At 44.1% G+C, this 18,269-nt stretch overlaps 1 protein-coding gene across 2 annotated transcripts in view; it reads right to left on the bottom strand.

Annotated features, from left to right (window-relative positions):
- The window catches only part of erbb4b (erb-b2 receptor tyrosine kinase 4b), a 518,904-nt gene that overhangs the window by 104,591 nt on the left and 396,044 nt on the right, over positions 1 to 18,269 (bottom strand). For both annotated transcript variants that reach the window (XM_031797546.1, XM_031797551.1), the window contains exons 13-15: positions 15,960 to 16,092; positions 9,537 to 9,630; positions 823 to 977 (exon numbers count right to left, since the gene is read on the bottom strand). In XM_031797546.1, coding sequence (XP_031653406.1) covers positions 823 to 977; positions 9,537 to 9,630; positions 15,960 to 16,092 — 382 coding nt within the window. The remainder of the gene's footprint in view (positions 1 to 822; positions 978 to 9,536; positions 9,631 to 15,959; positions 16,093 to 18,269) is intronic.

The following is an 18,269-nucleotide window of genomic DNA, read 5'->3' as shown; positions in this document are numbered from 1 at the left end:
ACAGAGGAGTGGCTTCCGTCTGGCTACTCTACCATAAAGGCCTGATTGGTGGAGGGCTGCAGAGATGGTTGTCCTTCTGAAAGTTTCTCTCATCTCCACAGAGGAACTCTGGAGCTCTGTCAGAGTGTTCTTGGTCACTGGATTCTTGGTCACCTCCCTGACCAAGGCCCTTCTCCCTCAATTGCTCAGTTTGGCCGGGCGGCCAGCTCTAGGAAGAGTTTTGGTGGTTCCAAACTTCTTCTATTTAAGAATGATGGAGGCCACTGTGTTCTTGGGACCTTCAATGCTGCAGAAATGTTTTGGTACCCTTCCCCAGATCTGTGCCTTGACACAATCCTGTCTCGGAGCTCTACGAACACTTTCTTTGACCTCATGGCTTTGTTTTTGCTCTGACATGCACTGGTGTGTGTCTTTACAAATCATGTCCAATCAATTGAATTGGATTCCAATCAAGTTGTAGAAACAGCTCAAGGATGATCAATGGAAACAGGATGCACCTGAGCTCAATTTCGAGTCTCATAGCAAAGGGTCTGAATACTTATGTAAATAAGGTACATTTGAAAAAATGTCTAAAAGTCTGTTTTGGCTTTGTCATTATGGGGCATTGTATGTAGATTGATGAAGGAAAAACATTAATTGAATCCATTTTAGAATAAGGCTGTAACGTAACAAAAAGTGGAAAAGTCAAAGGGTCTGAATACTTTCCAAATGCACTGTACACAATGAAAAACAAAAGCACAAATTCAGTTCACGACGCCCCCCCAAACACACCCACAACCCCCACACACAAAACCCCACATATACACTCAGTGTGAACCTTACCCCTGCGTGCAGTTGGAGTGACAGGGATGACACTCGTTGTTGGCCTCGGCATATTTAAAGATGAAGCTGATGGCCCCCTGAAGGCCGTCGGGACACTTCTCCACACAGTTAGGACCATCTTTAAAGTGGAGACACTTCACACAGTGATCCGGACCCTGAGAGAGAGAGAAAGAGAGACATACTCTGTGTAAAAAAACATTAAGAACACCTGCCTTTTCCATGACATAGGTCAAATCTATGATCTCTTATTTATGTCACTTAATACCTCTACTTCAATTAGTGTAGAAGGGGAGGAGACATGTTAAAGAAGGATTTTTAAGCCTTGAGACAGTTGAGACATGGATTGTGTATGTGTGCCATTCAGAGGGTCAATGGGCAAGACAAAAGATGTAAGTGCCTTTGAACGGGGTATTGTAGTAGGTGCACCGGTTTGCACCGGTTTTGTTTCAGGTGCACCGGTTTGTTTCAAGAACTGCAACGCTGCTGTGTTTTTCACGCTCAACAATTTCCTGTGTGTATCAAGAACGGTCCACCACCCAAAGGACATCCAGCCAACTTGACACAACTGTGGTAAGCATTGGAGTCAACATGGGCCAGCATCCCTGTGGAATACTTTCGACACCTTGAAGAGTCCATGCCTCAACGAATTGATGCTGTACTGAGGGCAAAAGGGGAGGGGAGTGCAACTCAATATTAGGAAAGAGAGGAGAGCAAGCAGAGACAGGGGACAAAGAGAGAGGGGGTTAGAGAGCTAGAGACAAAGAGAGAGTGAGAGAGAGAGAGAGAGAGAGAGAGAGAGAGAGAGAGAGAGAGAGAGAGAGGGAGAGAGAGAGAGAGAGAGAGAGAGAAAGAAAGAAAGAAAGAAAGAAAGAAAGAAAGAAAGAAAGAAAGAAAGAAAGAAAGAAAGAAAGAAAGAAAGAAAGAAAGAAAGAAAGAAAGAAAGAAAGAAAAAGACAAAGAGAGACAAAGAGAGAGATGAGAGTGGGAAACAGAGAGAGAGAGAGAGAGAGAGAGAGAGAGAGAGAGAGAGAGAGAGAGAGAGAGAGAGAGAAAGAGAGAGAGAGAGAGAGAGAGAGAGAGAGAGAGAGAGAGAAAGAGAGAGAGAGAAAGAGACAAAGAGAGAGATGATAGATGGGGATAGTTAGAGGGGGAGAGATGACGGGAGGAGCGAGAGAGAGATGGGAGAGCGAGAGAGACGAGAGATATGATAGTAGAGGAGAGAAGAACGTGGGTGCGAAAGAAGGAGGGAGACGGGGGGAAGACGAGACACATAAAACACCAGCAAGCAGGGCCGGAGATAATAACCATCCATCACAGCACACACAATGACCATAACAATCAGCACAGACACAATTTATGGCGGTAATATGGGCTAGAAGAGGCAGGGGAGTGGTGGCGGCAGGGGGGGTGGGGGGGGGGGGGGGGGGGTGGAGGGGAGGGAGGGAGGGAGTTCAATGTATGGGCCTGCATGTGCATCAATAAATGCAACAGAGGGAGTCCAACAGGCAACAACAGCCCTTAAGGTGCAGAACAGATCAGACTAAAATAAATATGCATGGGTATGTGGAGGTGTTTTGTGTACATATGTATGAGTGGGCGTGAGAGGATGTGTGTGTGTGTGGATGTGTGTAGGCATAAATATGCAAATTGAGGCTCTTCATAGATATCACAATGAAGCCGGTCCTCCATCAGTTGTTTGACGAGTCTCATACCCATGGCTGTGATAGGCTCTACTATAGCCAGTAACCCCATCTCATCTCTCAACCAAACACAGTGCATCATAGACCACCACAACGCTGCAGTCTTGTATGTGTCCTGTGTGTGTTCCCATGCCTGTGTGTGTGTGTAAATGTTCATGCCTGTGTGTGTGTGTGTGTGTGTGTGTGTAAATGTCCGTGCGCGTGTGTGTGTGTGTGTTCCCCCTGTGTAAGCCGTTGTGCTGTAGCAGCTCGCTGGTCGTAAAGGTAATTCACGTGTCGTCTCCCATAGACAGTCCTCTAACATATAAAAGGCTTTCCCGGGCTACAAGCGATACATCATTACCAGGGATTTATACTGGGGCCAACACAGCACACCTCATATATCTACTGCAGGGGTTAGACAAGGCCTCAAAGTGTAAGTGCTGATCAAGGATCAGGGCCCTCCTGTCCATGTAATCTTATTCATTGTGATTTATTAGGCAAGGCTGACCCTAAAGCAGCACTCCTACTGTGATATACTTTAAACATCTGGCTCCAGGGCCCATATCCATAAAGTATCTCACTGTCTATTCATTATACATCTAATAGGCAAAACTGATTCTGGATCAGTAGTCCAACTTAGACACTTTGACTATGGGCTCATTCTGCAGAACCCCACTTCAGCCTGTATAACCTTGGGGCCCAATTCAAAATCATACAATAATGATGGCGTGTCAATGACAGTTACTCTACCTGCAGGGTCAATTACATAGCTACATAATGGCTAGCTCATACAGAGATAAGAGCCTTTTGTAAGAGCCTATGCACATAGAGATACCATACGACTACAGGCGTGTATTTCCCTCTACATGCAAGCTTTAACACTGAGGAATAAGCCAAACAGCTCCCCCAGCTTCTCCAACATACTTCTCTTGTATCGCTAGCTAGCGTCCAATAGTGTAGATCATGTATATCATGCCAAGGAGAGAGAGAGAGAGAGAGAGAGAGAGAGAGAAAGAGAGAGAGAGACAGAGAGAGAGAGAGAGAGAGAGAGAGAAAGAGAGAGAGAGAGAGACAGAGAGAGAGACAGAGAGAGCGAGAGAGATGCCCGTTAATCAATTAGCAGGCTGTGACAGTCCATCTGGGACAGAGGACCCATCTGAACAACATATGGCTAGAGGAGAAATGAGGGGAGGAGGGGAGAAAGGAGGTAGAGGGTAGGCCAAATCAAACTTAAGCCAACCGATCCTCCCTACCTGTAGATCTCAAGGGATTGGATAAGTATAAGCAGCATGGTACGTGCTAGGGCTGGGGATGGCCAGGGATATCACAATACTTAGGTACTGATACGGTATTTATTGTGATTTGACACTGCGATTTTATTGCGATTTGATGTTCCAAACATATTGCTCTTTATACGTCTGCTACAGAGAGACGAGAAGCATGAGAACATGACTTTTGATCAGTAATAGTAATAAAAGTGCTTAAGGGCATAGTGTCTCACCATTTAAAAAGAAGATGGAGAACAAGCTGTATGATGAAAAATACACAGGTACAGCCCACCAAAAATAATCAATATAATACTGTCTAAAATAATATCGCAATATGTAATTGTATCATTCTTTTCCCCATCATGTGTACCTATCTTTCTCACTCACTCACTCACTCACTCACTCTCTCTCTCTAGCTCTCTATCTCTCACTTACTATCTCTCTATCTATCTCTCTTTCTCTCTATCTATCTCTCACTTACTATCTCTCTATCCATCTCTTTCTTTCTCTCTCTCTCTCTCTCTCTCTCTCTCTCTCTCTCTCTCTCTCTCTCTCTCTCTCTCTCTCTCTCTCTCTCTCTCTATATATATATATATATATATATATATACACATACAGTGTTGTAACAATGTGCAAATAGTTAAAGTACACAAGGGAAATTAAATGAGCATAAATAAGGGTTGTATTTACAATGGTGTTTATTCTTCACTGGTTGCCCTTTTCTCGTGGCAACAGGTCACAAATCTTGCTGCTGTGATGGCACACTGTGGTATTTCACCCAGTAGATATGGGAGTTTGGATTTGTTTTCGAATTCTTTGTGGATCTGTGTAACCTGAGGGGAATAATTTTGCACGCCCAATTTTTCAGTTTTTGATTTGTTAAAAAAGTTTGAAATATCCAATAAATGTCGTTCCACTTCATGATTGTGTCCCACTTGTTGTTGATTCTTCACAAAAAAATACAGTTTTATATCTTTATGTTTGAGGCCTGAAATGTGGCAAAAGGTCGCAAAGTTCAAGGGGGACGAATACTTTCGCAAGGCACTGTAAATAGTTAATTCTAAGATTTGTATTTGATCATGTATATGTTTTTGCTCTTTATTCTTTGTTATAGACCCAAAAAGATTGGAGAAGTGGTTTACCCATACATCTCCATTTTGGATAGATAATTCTTCGTGTTGTTTGTTTAGAGTTTTCCAATTTTCCCAGAAGTGGTTAGAGTCTATGGATTCTTCAATTACATTGAGCTGATTTCTGACGTTTTGTTCCTTCTTTTTCCGTAGTGTATTTCTGTATTATTTTAGTGATTCACCATAGTGAAGGCGTAGACTCAGGTTTTACGGGTCTCTATGTTTTTGGTTGGACAGGTTTCTCAATTTCTTTCTTAGATTTTTGCATTCTTCATCAAACCATTTGTCATTGTTGTTCATTTTCTTCGGTTTTCTATTTGAGATTTTTAGATTTGATAGGGAAGCTGAGAGGTCAAATATACTGTTAAGATTTATTACTGCCACATTTACACCTTCACTATTGCAGTGGAACGTTTTACCCAGGAAATTGTCTAGAAGGGATTGAATTTGTTGTTGCCTAATTATTTTTTGGTAGGTTTCCAAACTGCATTCCTTCCATCTATAGCATTTCTTAATGTTACTCAGTTCCTTTGGCTTTGATGCCTCGTGATTGAGTATTGCTCTGTTCAAGTAGACTGTGATTTTGCTGTGGTCTGATTGTGAACGCTCTGAGAGACTCTGGGTTGAGGTCAGTGATAAAGTAGTCTACAGTACTACTGCCAAGAGATGAGCTATAGGTGTACCTACCATAGGAGTCCCCTCGAAGCCTACCATTGACTATGTACATACCCAGCGTGCGACAGAGCTGCAGGAGTTGTGACCCGTTTTTGTTTGTTATGTTGTCATAGTTGTGCCTAGGGGGGCATATGTGGGAGGGAATGCTGTCACCTCCCCCTGTATGTATGTATGTATGTATGTATGTATGTATGTATGTATGTATGTATGTATGTATGTATGTATGTATGTATGTATGTATGTATCTATCTATCTATCTATCTATCTATCTATCTATCTATCTATCTATCTATCTATCTATCTATCTATCTATCTATCTATCTATCTATCTATCTATCTATCTATCTATCTATCTATCTATCTATCTATCTATCTATCTATCTATCTATCTATCTATCTATCTATCTATCTATCTCTTTCTCTATATACATCTCTCTCTTCCTCTCTGTCTCTCACTCCCTCTATCGCTCTCTTTCAATACCCGTGTCTGTCTCTGTCTCCCCCCTCTCTCAACTGCTTATCCTGAGTGTGACTGACATTATTACATCCTCCCTCCGTCCATAGAAGGCATTAGCCATGGTGATCAAATCATAGCAAAAGGTGGAATGTAATGTCATTGCTATGGTTTCTGTTGTCATAACATGACTGATGTAATCCTTTAGTCTATCTACTCCACTATGTTTCCATCACTACAGGTTTAGGATGAACCTGCCTGGTGGGATTAACAGTAAAGCTCTGTGGTCATGTATAGTAGGCCTAGTCATGCTGTTAGATGTTATATAGCTTGCATCCCAAGGTGCATTTTATTCCTTATATAGTCCCTATGGGCCCCCTTCAAAAGTAGTGCACTAGGGAAGAGGCCTATTATACATGACCATAGAGCTTTGCTGTTAATCCCACCAGGCAGGTTCATCCTAAACCTGTAGTTTGTCTTAGAGCAGGCCTATGATCATATCTCCAACTCTCCATCTCTCTGTTTTATATTGGCTAAGAGCATTGTGGACATAAGTTAATGTCTCTCCAACTATGTCTGTTTTAGATTGGCTATGCGCAGGCCTAAGAACATAACATATATCCCTCTCTCCCCATTTCTCTCTCTCTATCTCTCTGTTTGTTTTAGATTGGCTCAGTGCAGGCCCATGACATTATTAGTTCTAGGAAAAGAAGAGCCAAAAATCTAACCCTGCAGCAGCTAATCTAGCCTTAATAACAATGAGCACATACCCTGATGTAACCCAAACCCCTCGCAGTGCTTACTCTGGCCTGTCTGTCCCATAGACTCACACATACTCCATAGACTCACACATACTCACACATACTCCATAGACTCACACATACTCCATAGACTCACACATACTCCATAGACTCACACATACTCCATAGACTCACACATACTCCATAGACTCACACATACTCCATAGACTCACACATACTCCATAGACTCACACATACTCCATAGACTCACACATACTCCATAGACTCACACATACTCCATAGACTCACACATACTCCATAGACTCAACAGAGGCCCTCGGAAAGGGACCTGCAAGCCACGTTCCAAACCATACAGAACAGAGCTCCGACCACTGCACAATGTCTCCATTTAAAAGAAATACTGGGCACATGGGGGCAGGCAGTATTTTGACTTCAGTTACATACGTAACTCAAATTGTCAATTCATTATTTACACAATCTTCTTAGTTGCACGTACTTATCTCAACTCTGAATTAAGCTCATAAGTGGTTGTGTGAGTGTGGGTGTGTGTGTGCCAGCGATTGGGCACAAGGTATCCAAATGTTCTACCACCTCACATAGATGACAAGACTAAGAAATCATGCATGAATACTTCGTGTGGCCTTGAGTGTGTGCTTGTGTGTGTGTCTGCATGTGTGTGGCGTTGAGTATATTGTGTGTAGTGAGATTGAAGGCTAGAGGGGTGTTGACTTAATAAACTATCAAGATGACAGGCAGAGAAGAGAGCAGAGAGGAGAAGAGACAAGAGAGAAGGGAGCAGGGAGAAGAGAGCAGAGAGTAGTGAGAAGGGAGCAGAGAGAAGGGAGAAGACAGAAGGGAGCAGGGAGAATGGAGCAGGGAGAAGGGAGCAGGGAGAAGGGAACAGAGAGAAGGGAGCAGAGAGAAGGGAGCAGAGAGAAGGGAGAAAGGAGCAGAGAAAAGGGAGCAGAGAGCAGGGAGAAGGGAGCAGAGATCAGGGAGAAGGGAGCAGAGATCAGGGAGAAGTGAGAAGGGAGCAGGGAGAAAGGAGAAGGGAGCAGAGAGCAGGGAGAAGGGAGCAGTGAGAAGGGAGCAGAGAGCAGGGAGAAGGAGCAGAGAAAAGGGAGCAGAGAGCAGGGAGAAGGGAGCAGAGAAAAGGGAGCAGAGAGCAGGGAGAAGAGAAAAGGGAGCAGAGAGCAGGGAGAAGGGAGCAGAGAAAAGGGAGAAGGGAGCAGAGAAAAGGGAGAAGAGAGCAGCGAGAAGTGAGAAGGGAGCAGAGAGAAGGAGCAGAGAGAAGGGAGAATGGAGCAGAGAGCAGGGAGAAGGGAGCAGGGAGAAGAAAGGGGAAGGGAGCAGGGAGAACGAAGCAGGAAGAAGGGAGAAGGGAGCAGGGAGAAGGGAGCAGGAAGAAGGGAGCAGGGAGCAGGGAGAAGGGAGCATTGAGAAGGGAGCAGGGAGCATGGAGAAGGGAGAAGGGAGAAGGGAGAAGAGAGCAGGGAGAAGGGAGCAGGGAGAAGGGAGCATGGAGAAGGGAGCAGGGAGAAGGGAGCAGGGAGAAGAGAGCAGGGAGAAGGGAGCAGGGAGAAGGGAGCAGGAAGAAGGGAGAAGAGAGCAGTAAGAAGGGAGAAGAGAGCAGTAAGAAGGGAGAAGAGAGCAGGAAGAAGGGAGAAGAGAGCAGGAAGAAGGGAGCAGGGAGAAGAGAACAGAGAGAAGGGAGCAGGGAGAAGATAGCAGGGAGAAGAGAGAAGGGAGCAGGGAGAAGATAGCAGGGAGAAGAGAGAAGGGAGCAGGGAGAAGGGAGCATAGATAAAGGTGGTGAAGGATCACCTTGTCTAGACAGGAGATGAACGGAAGGACAAGGAGCATCATAACACAGCCTGAGACAATACTTGAGAGTCCACAGGGACACACACATTTACAAACTCACACACAGATATACGGAAACACACAATCACATACGCACACACATTCACACACACACAGTCACACAAAGACAGTATTGCTTAACACACGTCAGAATTTAATTTAACATAAAATAAAATAAATAGTGAAGCTCGCTGGCACACTTTAACTGAGAATACAATGAATTATGCTTCCAGGGCAATCGAAGGCTTAGTCTGGATCTCAAATGACACCCTACCACCTATATATTGCCTTACTTTTGACCAAGGCCCATAGTGCTCTGGTCAAAAGTAGTGCACTATACATAGGGAATAGAGTGCCATTTGGGATGCATCCCTTGTCTGTGGTCACAAGTGATTTCAGTTTATGGTAGGGACAGAAAAGAGAGAAAAAGAAAAGCTCTAGAGAGACTTTATTAATGGACACAATATGATTCATGTTTTTGCTGATGGCAGCTATTTGGCAGAAAGGTCTGTCTACTGACAGTGATAGGTGGATGTTTCTACCAACTAAACTTAGTTGAATCCACTGACTGACTGCAAGTCGCTCTGGGTATGAGTATCTGCTAATTTACTCAAATAAAAGATGTAATGTAGGATAATGTTATGGCACACTGAGTACGCTATAAAGGATTTCTTGGCATCACCATAAAAAATATATTATTATTCATTGTCTCTAGTATTAAGTCCGAATGTACAGGAGTGAGGATCATTTACAAGTGCATGTCATGGATCCTTTAGGATGGTTCTATGTGTGTGTGTGTGTGTGTGAGTGTTTGTGTGTGTGAGTGTTTGTGTGTGTGTGTGGGCACATATGTGTTAGACTGTGTCTCTAGAGGATCTTACCGGGCTATGACAGGTCAGAGAGTAATCGTCTGCTCTCTCACACTGGGAATCACACTCCACACACACCGAGCCGTTGGCATACTCACGCACCTCCCTGAAAAGCAGAGATGGAGAGAGGGGAGGGGGGGGCGGAACACGAGGAAGGGATGGAGAGAGGGGGCGAGAGAGTGTGTGAGAGAGGGGGGGGGGAAACCACGGGAGTTAGAGGAAGATGAAGGGAGGTAGGGGGAGACGGAAGAAAGGAGGAGAGAGGCAGAGGGGGGGGAAGGAGAGAGGGGGGGAGAGAAGGAGGGAGGAGGGGGAAGATAGAGGGAGAGAGAGGGATAGAATGGGGAAAGTGAGAGAAAAAAAGAAGTGTGTCAGATACAGACTCTACAGGAAGGGAGGCGAGCTGTGCTCCACTGTGCTCCTCAGTGCTCCTCAGTGCTCCACTGTGCCCCACTGTGCTCCACTGTGCCCCACTGTGCTCCATTGTGCTCCACTGGCTCTGTTTAGAGGAATAGCTGGAGGGGTTTCATGGTCTCAGGCACTGCAGTCACTGTACTGTGGTACACCCACTCTTCCACTATGTATACTGTACACAACTAGCAACAGCCTGCTACGATGGCTGACAAAAACCTGGACATGAGCCTAGACTATTACAGATGGAAATTAAATGAGAACTGAAAACTGACTAAATGGATGGGTGTGTCTGACATTGTACCCTATTACCTATATAGAGCATATAATCCCCATAGGCAGTGGTCAAAAGCAGTGCACTTAAAAGGGAATTAGGGCTCTATTTCGGATGTAACCAATGTCTTTTGCCTAAATTACAAAAACAAACACATACTACACACAGTTTTTAGTCAAAGACAATAATTCAACAACAGTGACAAAAAGCTGAACCTTCAATGATCAATTACATCGTACATTTCTTAAAGTCAATCAATCACCTTCATCAATGTCAACATTAGTTGAGACGGCTAAATAGTTAGATAAATATTTAACCAATAGCTACCTGGCCCTTCTGCATTGTCCCCTTTTCCACATACGCTGCTGCTGTTTATTATCCTTCCTGTTGCTTGAACCCTACCTATGTGTACATATCACCCTCAATGACCTCGTATCCCAGCACATAGACTCGCTACTGGTACCCTGGTAAGTTATCTTTACTCGGGTTATTATTTTTCTATTATCTCTCTCTGCATTATGGGGGGGGGGGCCGTAAGTAAGAATTTCACTGTTAGTCTACACCGGTTGGTTACGAAGCATGTGACTAATAATATTTTATTATATTTGATTTGAGGAAACAATCAATGTGTGGAGTGTGTGTATATGAGTGTGGAGTGGTGTGTGTGTGTGTTTGTGTGGAGTGGGGTGTGTGTGGTGTGTGTGTTTGTGTGGAGTGGGGTGTGTGTGGTGTGTGTGTGTGGCATGTGGTGTGTGTGTGGCGTGTGACGTGTGGCGTGCGGTGTGCGTGGCATGTGTGTGGTGTGTGTTTTTGTATGTGTGTGTGTGTGTCGTGCGGTGTGTGTGTGTGTTTGTATGTGTGTGTGTTTGTATGTGTGTGTGTGTGTGTGTTTGTATGTGTGTGTGTGTGTCGTGCGGTGTGTGTGTGTGTTTGTATGTGTGTGTGTTTGTATGTGTGTGTGTGTGTCGTGCGGTGTGTGTGTGTGTTTGTATGTGTGTGTGTTTGTATGTGCGTAGGAGGTGGGCTTTTATATCTCGTTCTCATGTTTAATTTGGCGCTGAAGGTCACTGGATGAAGTCATGGGCTCATTTAGCGTTGAGCATGCACTGCACATGCTGAGAATGTTCAATCTGATGTATTCCATTAAGTTACACTACACCCTCCAGCATCCAAGCTAATTATCGTGGCTATATTGATACAATCACTTTGGTGTAGCATGGCTTTCCAACTAATGCTAACGGGTGTTCCATACTTTCAGAAATCAATTAACTAAAGTGGTGTCTTGTTCCTTTTTCACAACATTAAAATCAGAAGTCACTGGTGGGGCTTGAAAAGTCATTCACTAACAGACACAAAGTATAGCAAAGAGATTTAACATGGCACCCTTTAACATTAATGTGAGGGATAGGACAGTGTGTGTGTGTCTGCCTTTAATACTAACAAGAGAAACTCTGGTGTTAAGCTGTGGGCAGACATGGGTTCAAATACTATTCTTTTTTTTTTAAGTAATACTTCATCTGAGCATTCGAAGCAATAGAATAATCGCAAAAAAATGCAAACTCCACCCATCTGGCACTCCAGGCAGGCTAAAGCAACTGCCTAAAAGTATTAGAAAGATTTCAAATGGTATTTGTACCCAGGTCTGGGTGGGACAACATGTGTGAGGAGTAAGTGAGTGTTTCCTCCCTCAATAACAAGAGGAATACCTCCATGGGACCTGAAATCAAATTAGGATTAATTATGCTTTATCCGGTCAACACAATGCCATGCAGGGTGGCACGGGAGGTAGGTCTTTGTCTGGTAAAGCTATGATTTAAATGGGTTGTGGTTTAACATGTCCTTTATGTTAGCTTAGTCTCCCATGGTTCTCCATAGGGTTTAGCTTCTCTATTGCCATAAGTCTCTCAGTCTCTCTGTCTCTCTCTCCCAGTCTCTCTCTCTCGCTCTCTCTCTCTCAGTCTCTCTCTTTCTCTCTCTCAGGACGGAGGCACGTCAGTTACACAGCACTTAAAACCTCTGTTCTAACATAAGACCTGGAGGACAGAAGCAGACAATACCTCACTTCCTCACGGGAGGTCCAACCTAAATCTCCACAATAACAGTACTTTGTGTCTGTGTCGTCATCTTTTCTAGCAAACCTGTTGTGCTGACTCAGTCACTCAAAATAGACAATTACCTTTAAGACAGAGACGTTAGGAAATGCAAAATATATGTTTTTCCTTCTAGATAGTGCCCCACAGTGAACAAGACATTGTCTCAACCAGTCAAAAGGTTGGACACACCTACTCATTCCATGGTATTTCTTTATTTGTACTATTTTCTACATTGTAGAATAATAGTGAAGACATCAAAATGATGAAATAACACATATGGAATCATTTAGTAACCAAAAAAGTGTTTTTATACTTGAGATTGTTCAAAGTAGCCACCCTTTGCCTTGATGACAGCTTTGCCCACTCTTGGCATCCTCTCAACCAGCTTCACCTGGAATGCTTTTCCAACAGTCTTAAAGGAGTTCCCACATATGCTGAACACTTGCTGGCTGCTTTTCCTTCACTCTGCAGTCCAACCCATCTCAGTTGGGTTGAGGTCGGTGATTGTGGAGGCCAGGTCATCTGATGCAGCACTCCATCACTCTCCTCCTTGGTCAAATAGCCCTTACAAAGCCTGGAGGTGTGTTTTGGGTCATTGTCCTGTTGAATGATAGTCCCACCAAGCGCAAACCAGAGTGGGACAGTGGGAACCACACATGCGGAGATCATCCGTTCACCTACTCTGCATCTCACAAAGTCACGGCAGTCAAATTTGTACTCATCAGACCAAAGGACAGATTTCCTCCAGTCTAATGTCCATTGTTTGTGTTTCTTGGCCCAAGCAAGTCCCTTCTTATTATTGGTGTTTAGTAGTGTTTTCTTTGCAGCATTTCAACCATGAAGGCCTGATTCATGCAGTCTCCTCTGAATAGTTGTGTCTTTTACTTGAACTCTGTGAAGCATTTATTTGCGCTGCATTTTCTGAGGCTGGTAACTCGAATGAACTTATCCTCTGGAGCAGAGGTAACTCTGGGTCTTCCTTTCCTGTGGCAGTCCTCAAGAGAGACAGTTTCATCATAGCCCTTGATGGTTTTTGCGACTGCACTTGAAGACACTTTCAAAGTTCTTGACATTTTCCGTATTGACTGAACTTCATGTCATAAAGTAATGACGGACTGTTGTTTCTCTTTGCTTATTTGAGCTGTTCTTGCCATAATAAGGACTTGGTCTTTCACCAAATAGGGCTATCTTCTGTACACCACCCCTACCCTTGTCACAACACAACTGATTGGCTCAAACGCATTAAGATGGAAAGAAATTCCACAAATTAACTTTTAACAAGGCACACCTGGTAATTGATATGCATTCCAGGTGACTACCTCATGAAGATAGTTGAGAGAATGCCAAGAGTGTGCAAAGCTGTCATCAAGGCAAAGGGGAGGCAAAATATATTTGGATTTGTTTCACACTTTTTTGTTACTACATGATTCCATATGTGTTATTTTATAGTTGTGATGTCTTCACTATTATTCTGCAATGTAGAAAATAGTACAAATAAAGAAAAACCCTTGAATCAGTAGGTGTCCAAACCTTTGACTGGTACTGTATATACAATATAAAACTATGTAGGGCTGGGCGATATCACCAACATATCATATCACAATATTGTTCTCTGAATTGTAAAAGTTCTACATATGTTTTATGAGTAGTGCATGACCTTTGATTGGAAACAAAATGGTACTAAGTGGTTTTAATGGGCTTTCTCCATTCGGATGGTTTAATACTCAAACCAGGACAAAACTGACAGTGAAGTAGTCCAATGTGTAGAACATTTAGTTCAGCACTGTATCAAAATATTGTTATAGACAGTGTTGTAAAAATACATACCGGTATGTGAGTCCACACCGGTATACCAGTATTCATGATGCATCGCCCAGCCCTAATACTATGGGGTAGTTTAACAGTACCAGACACAGATTAAGTCAAGTCCGGAATTTGAAAGTGGTTTTCATGGAGATTCTCCATTGAGCATGCTTTTTATTCCCAGACTTAGTCTATGTTCTGGAAACCACCCCTATGTGTTCTACAGTATGTACTTCTATGGTCTCAATAGACTTCAGTCAGTAGCGTCTCGTGGCTCTGTGATTGGTTAGTAGCATCTCTCATGTTCCTTTGATTAGCCGAGCTGTGAGCGGTGGCGTGCAGACAGGCAGACAGGTAGGCAGAGCGTGGCCCCGTGCGCAAGCAGTGACTGTGACACGCAGTGACACGCCTAACCCCCCTGCCCTGCGCCTCTCCTCTCTCGTCTGGCGTACCTCTCCAAACTGGCCTCACGTTTCTCGACTACGAAGGGCCCCGATGGCTGCCTGGGCCTAGAGCCAGTCAGTCTGCAAGGCAAAACAAGCATCCATGTTTGTCTCTAATGTGGTGTACACCAGCCATAGAACCGCTCTTCTATTTCTACACCACGCTGGAGTTTAGCTTTGTCTTTAGTCTGGCTTACGCTTGAGATGGTGACATTTAACTTTGAATGTCTTACCTGTTATTGCCATTGAAAAACAGACTTTTAAACTATTTATTAGAGAGGATTTTACAAGAAAACAACAACAACAACATAGACAATGTAGCAACAATATTTTAAATCGTGCAGGAAATACAAACCCATAACCAATCCCCCTAATCACCATATCAGTACACTCCCTCAGACCCCTCCATGTTGTCTCATGTCTCCTACTAACACTACAGTAAGTACACTCCTGTGTGTGTGTGTGTGTGTGTGTGTGTGTGTGTGTGTGTGTGTGTGTGTGTGTGTGTGTGTGTGTGTGTGTGTGTGTGTGTGTGTGTGTGTGTGTGTGTGTGTGTGTGTGTGTGTGTGTGTGTGTGTGTTTGTGTGTGTGTGTGTGTGAGTGTGTGTGTGTGTGAGTGTGTGTGTGTGTGTGTGTGCTTCTGTCTCACATATTGTAACATCTCTACTCTGTAAATCCACACTGCAGCAGATGAAAACAACCTTAATCTTATCTCCCCTGTTATTTACTCACCGGAGGGTTTTGTTGTGGTGGTTTATCCTTCAGGTATGAAGTGCTGTGTCTGACCTGGCCTCATCCCTGCCTGCGTCCCAAATGGCACCAAAATCCATATATAGTGCACTACTTTGAAACAGAACCCTATGGGCCCTGGTTAAAAGTAGTGTAACTATATAGAGAATAGGGTGCCATTTGGGAGGCAGACCATCTTTCATACAAACACACATCTATTTTTCTTCTGATATTTGAGAAACAAGTAAGTTCATTCTTGGTCCATTATTGCAGTATCTTTCTATCTTCACAGGAGCCTGTAGATTGTGTTTACAACCGTGTTTTCTGCCGTTCAGGGATTACCGGAATGAACGAGGGAAGAGATTGGTGTCTACACAGACAGTAGTTATATTGTACACTTACTGGTCTGCTGAACAGGTAATACATAGTACTACTGAAAGAAAGTCACTATATAGAAAAACTATTCTGTACATCCTTTCATATACAAGTCATACTCGTTCTCAGACCTAAAAGACCTAAAACAAAAGTACTTTCACTGAGGTAAAAGAGTTGTTAGTTTGACAGCTGTATTTCTCTTTATCTTCATGCATATTGAGAGTGATACTGTCATAATGTTATTATGTTACAACTGTCAAGTGTCTACAGTATCTGTCATTATGTGACACTGGTATATGTAACTCACCCTTCATAGAGGTTGCAGGTGTCCACACAGATGCGTCCGCGGCTGAAGTAGCGACAGGCCAGGCACTGGTCTGGTCCCGGCCCCCAGCAGCCAGCGTCCGAACACAGAGGGTCACACACCATCCGCTCAGTAGCTGAGAAACACAGGAATACAGGTTAAGACTAGGGTTAAGGGTCAAACAGAAGGTCAAAAACTATCCACAGTAGCATGACAGGGTTAGGTACTGGACAATATTTATCTTTTTTATTGGAAAGGATATGGGTGGAGCCATTGGCTACTAAAATTACAACTTTTCATTTTCAAGTCTACTGTGTTAATCTGAGGCCAGTCAGTCAAACAGTGGTTTCAACTCAACCATGAGCTCTCCTTCCTCTCCTCTCTCTCTTCCAGGTCCATCTGAGGGAGGGTGGATTAATGGTCACATGTTAATCGTCTATATGTACTGTCTGTGTGTCTGCCATCTGCAAAAGGTAATGCCAGCCAGACACACCATGCAGGTCTATGTCAAAGCCCCTTTCTTAGAGGTTCATGGTGAAATTAGAGCATTAGAGCATCTAACAAGGTAGAGCTGAAGCAGAAAGGGAGAGACATGTCCCACCATGCAGATCTATCTCAAAGATCCTTTGTTAGAAGTGGAAGTGTATGGTGATGTGATTCCGGGAATCCCGGTTGGAAGATTTACGGAATCAAGAAGGAATAAGCAGGAAATCCAGTGATTTTCTGGAAAACCTGGGAATTTGGGGGAAAGATATCTGATTTTTGCAACCCCAATCCGTCTGTAGAGTGCTAAGGTAGAGAGGGAGACGGACAGGTGGGTCTGTGAGAGGAGACCGACTGTGGAGCTGGATGTGGAGCAGGCTGTGTTCTCCCATTACAACTGTAATAGTGCTAACCAAACAGCGACGGGGGTTAAATTAGCTTCAGTAACAGCTGAATGTACAAGCTAACTGTGATGACCAATGACAAGACAAGAAAAGTAGGGTGAAAAAACAAAGAAGTAAAGTTGAAAATCAGCCCTAAACTCTTATTATCTTTTCAGCATCAGCAGATTCTGGCAAAGATAATGATTAAGGCGGCTTTTAGTCCAACTGTCCCTCTGTGCAGGAAACAGGCTCTCTGTACTCAACTACCACTACAGTAGGAGCAGCCTACTATCTGTGCAGTGAGGTATCTCTCCAGCTCGGTTTATAATATTATATGGTTGCTACGTTGTCTCTCGTGACAGACTGTTAAAATGTAGAAGCCCGCCAGCGGACACTTCAGATTCATTTCTAGGTTCCAAGATTGTTACCCAACATTGCACACAGCATTGTGAGAAGTCGAGGGTCTATGGGGTGAGGGCTACTATTTCATACAACGGTTGTGTCCCAAATGGTACCCTTCTACCAATATAGTGCACTGCTTTTGACCAGGGCCCTATATACCGTTGTCAAAAATAGTGCACTACGTAGCGAATAGGGTACCATTTGGGACATGACAGAAGTGATTTCCATTCCGCCTGCAGCAGGATGCAATGTCTGGCAGGTCCACAGCAGCAGAGAGCAACAGGCTGTCTGGCCTGGCCTAGTTCAGCTCTTCACTGCTCTGCTCTGCCACTGGCTCCGTACTGGCTTCCCCTCCCCATCGGACCAGCATAAAGAGACTGCATGTGTTAGTTGGGCACCAGAGACGGAGCTGACAGAACTACAGTCACAATCATTGCAACCCTCACTTTGAGGTTCAGGCCAGATGTAAGCCAGGGGGCATTCTGTGGTTTGGTGTCATGTCCAGAATGGTTACACATTTTGAAAACAAGAAGCAATATAGTGAGAGAGGGGAGCGACGGGGGGGATAGAGAGAGGAAGAGAGAAAGTGTTAGAGAGGGGGGGAAAGGAACAAATTGAAAAAAGTGCTTGTGAGGGCAGAGCATGAAAGCATTGAGATCCGTGTGATACAAAAGCATCTCTGTTCCAGTTCCAAGGCCTCACTTTGTGCTTCAGAGCCGTAGGTAACCAGGCCAGGAAAGAGAAACAGAGATAGGGAGACGAAAGACAGAGAATGAGAGAGAGAGAGAGAGAGAGAGAGAGAGAGAGAGAGAGAGAGAGAGAGAGAGAAGAGAGAGAGAGAGAGAGAGAGAGATATGGGAGTGAGAGAGACAGAGAGACAGACAGAGAGAGCGAGAAGGGGGAGAGAGAGAGACAGAGAGAGAGAGAGAGAGCAAAGGGGGAGAGAGAGAGAGAGCGAAGGGGGAGAGAGAGAGCGACAGAGAGAGAGAGAGAGAGAGGGAGAGAGAGAGAGAGACAGAGAGACAGAGAGAGAGACAGGGAGAGA

The sequence above is a fragment of the Oncorhynchus kisutch genome, linkage group LG2 (genome assembly GCF_002021735.2).
Source record: "Oncorhynchus kisutch isolate 150728-3 linkage group LG2, Okis_V2, whole genome shotgun sequence".
In the NCBI taxonomy this organism is placed as follows: Eukaryota; Metazoa; Chordata; class Actinopteri; order Salmoniformes; family Salmonidae; genus Oncorhynchus; species Oncorhynchus kisutch.
The sequence above is the reverse complement of the archived record's forward strand: the minus strand, read 5'-3'. Positions and strand labels throughout refer to the sequence as shown.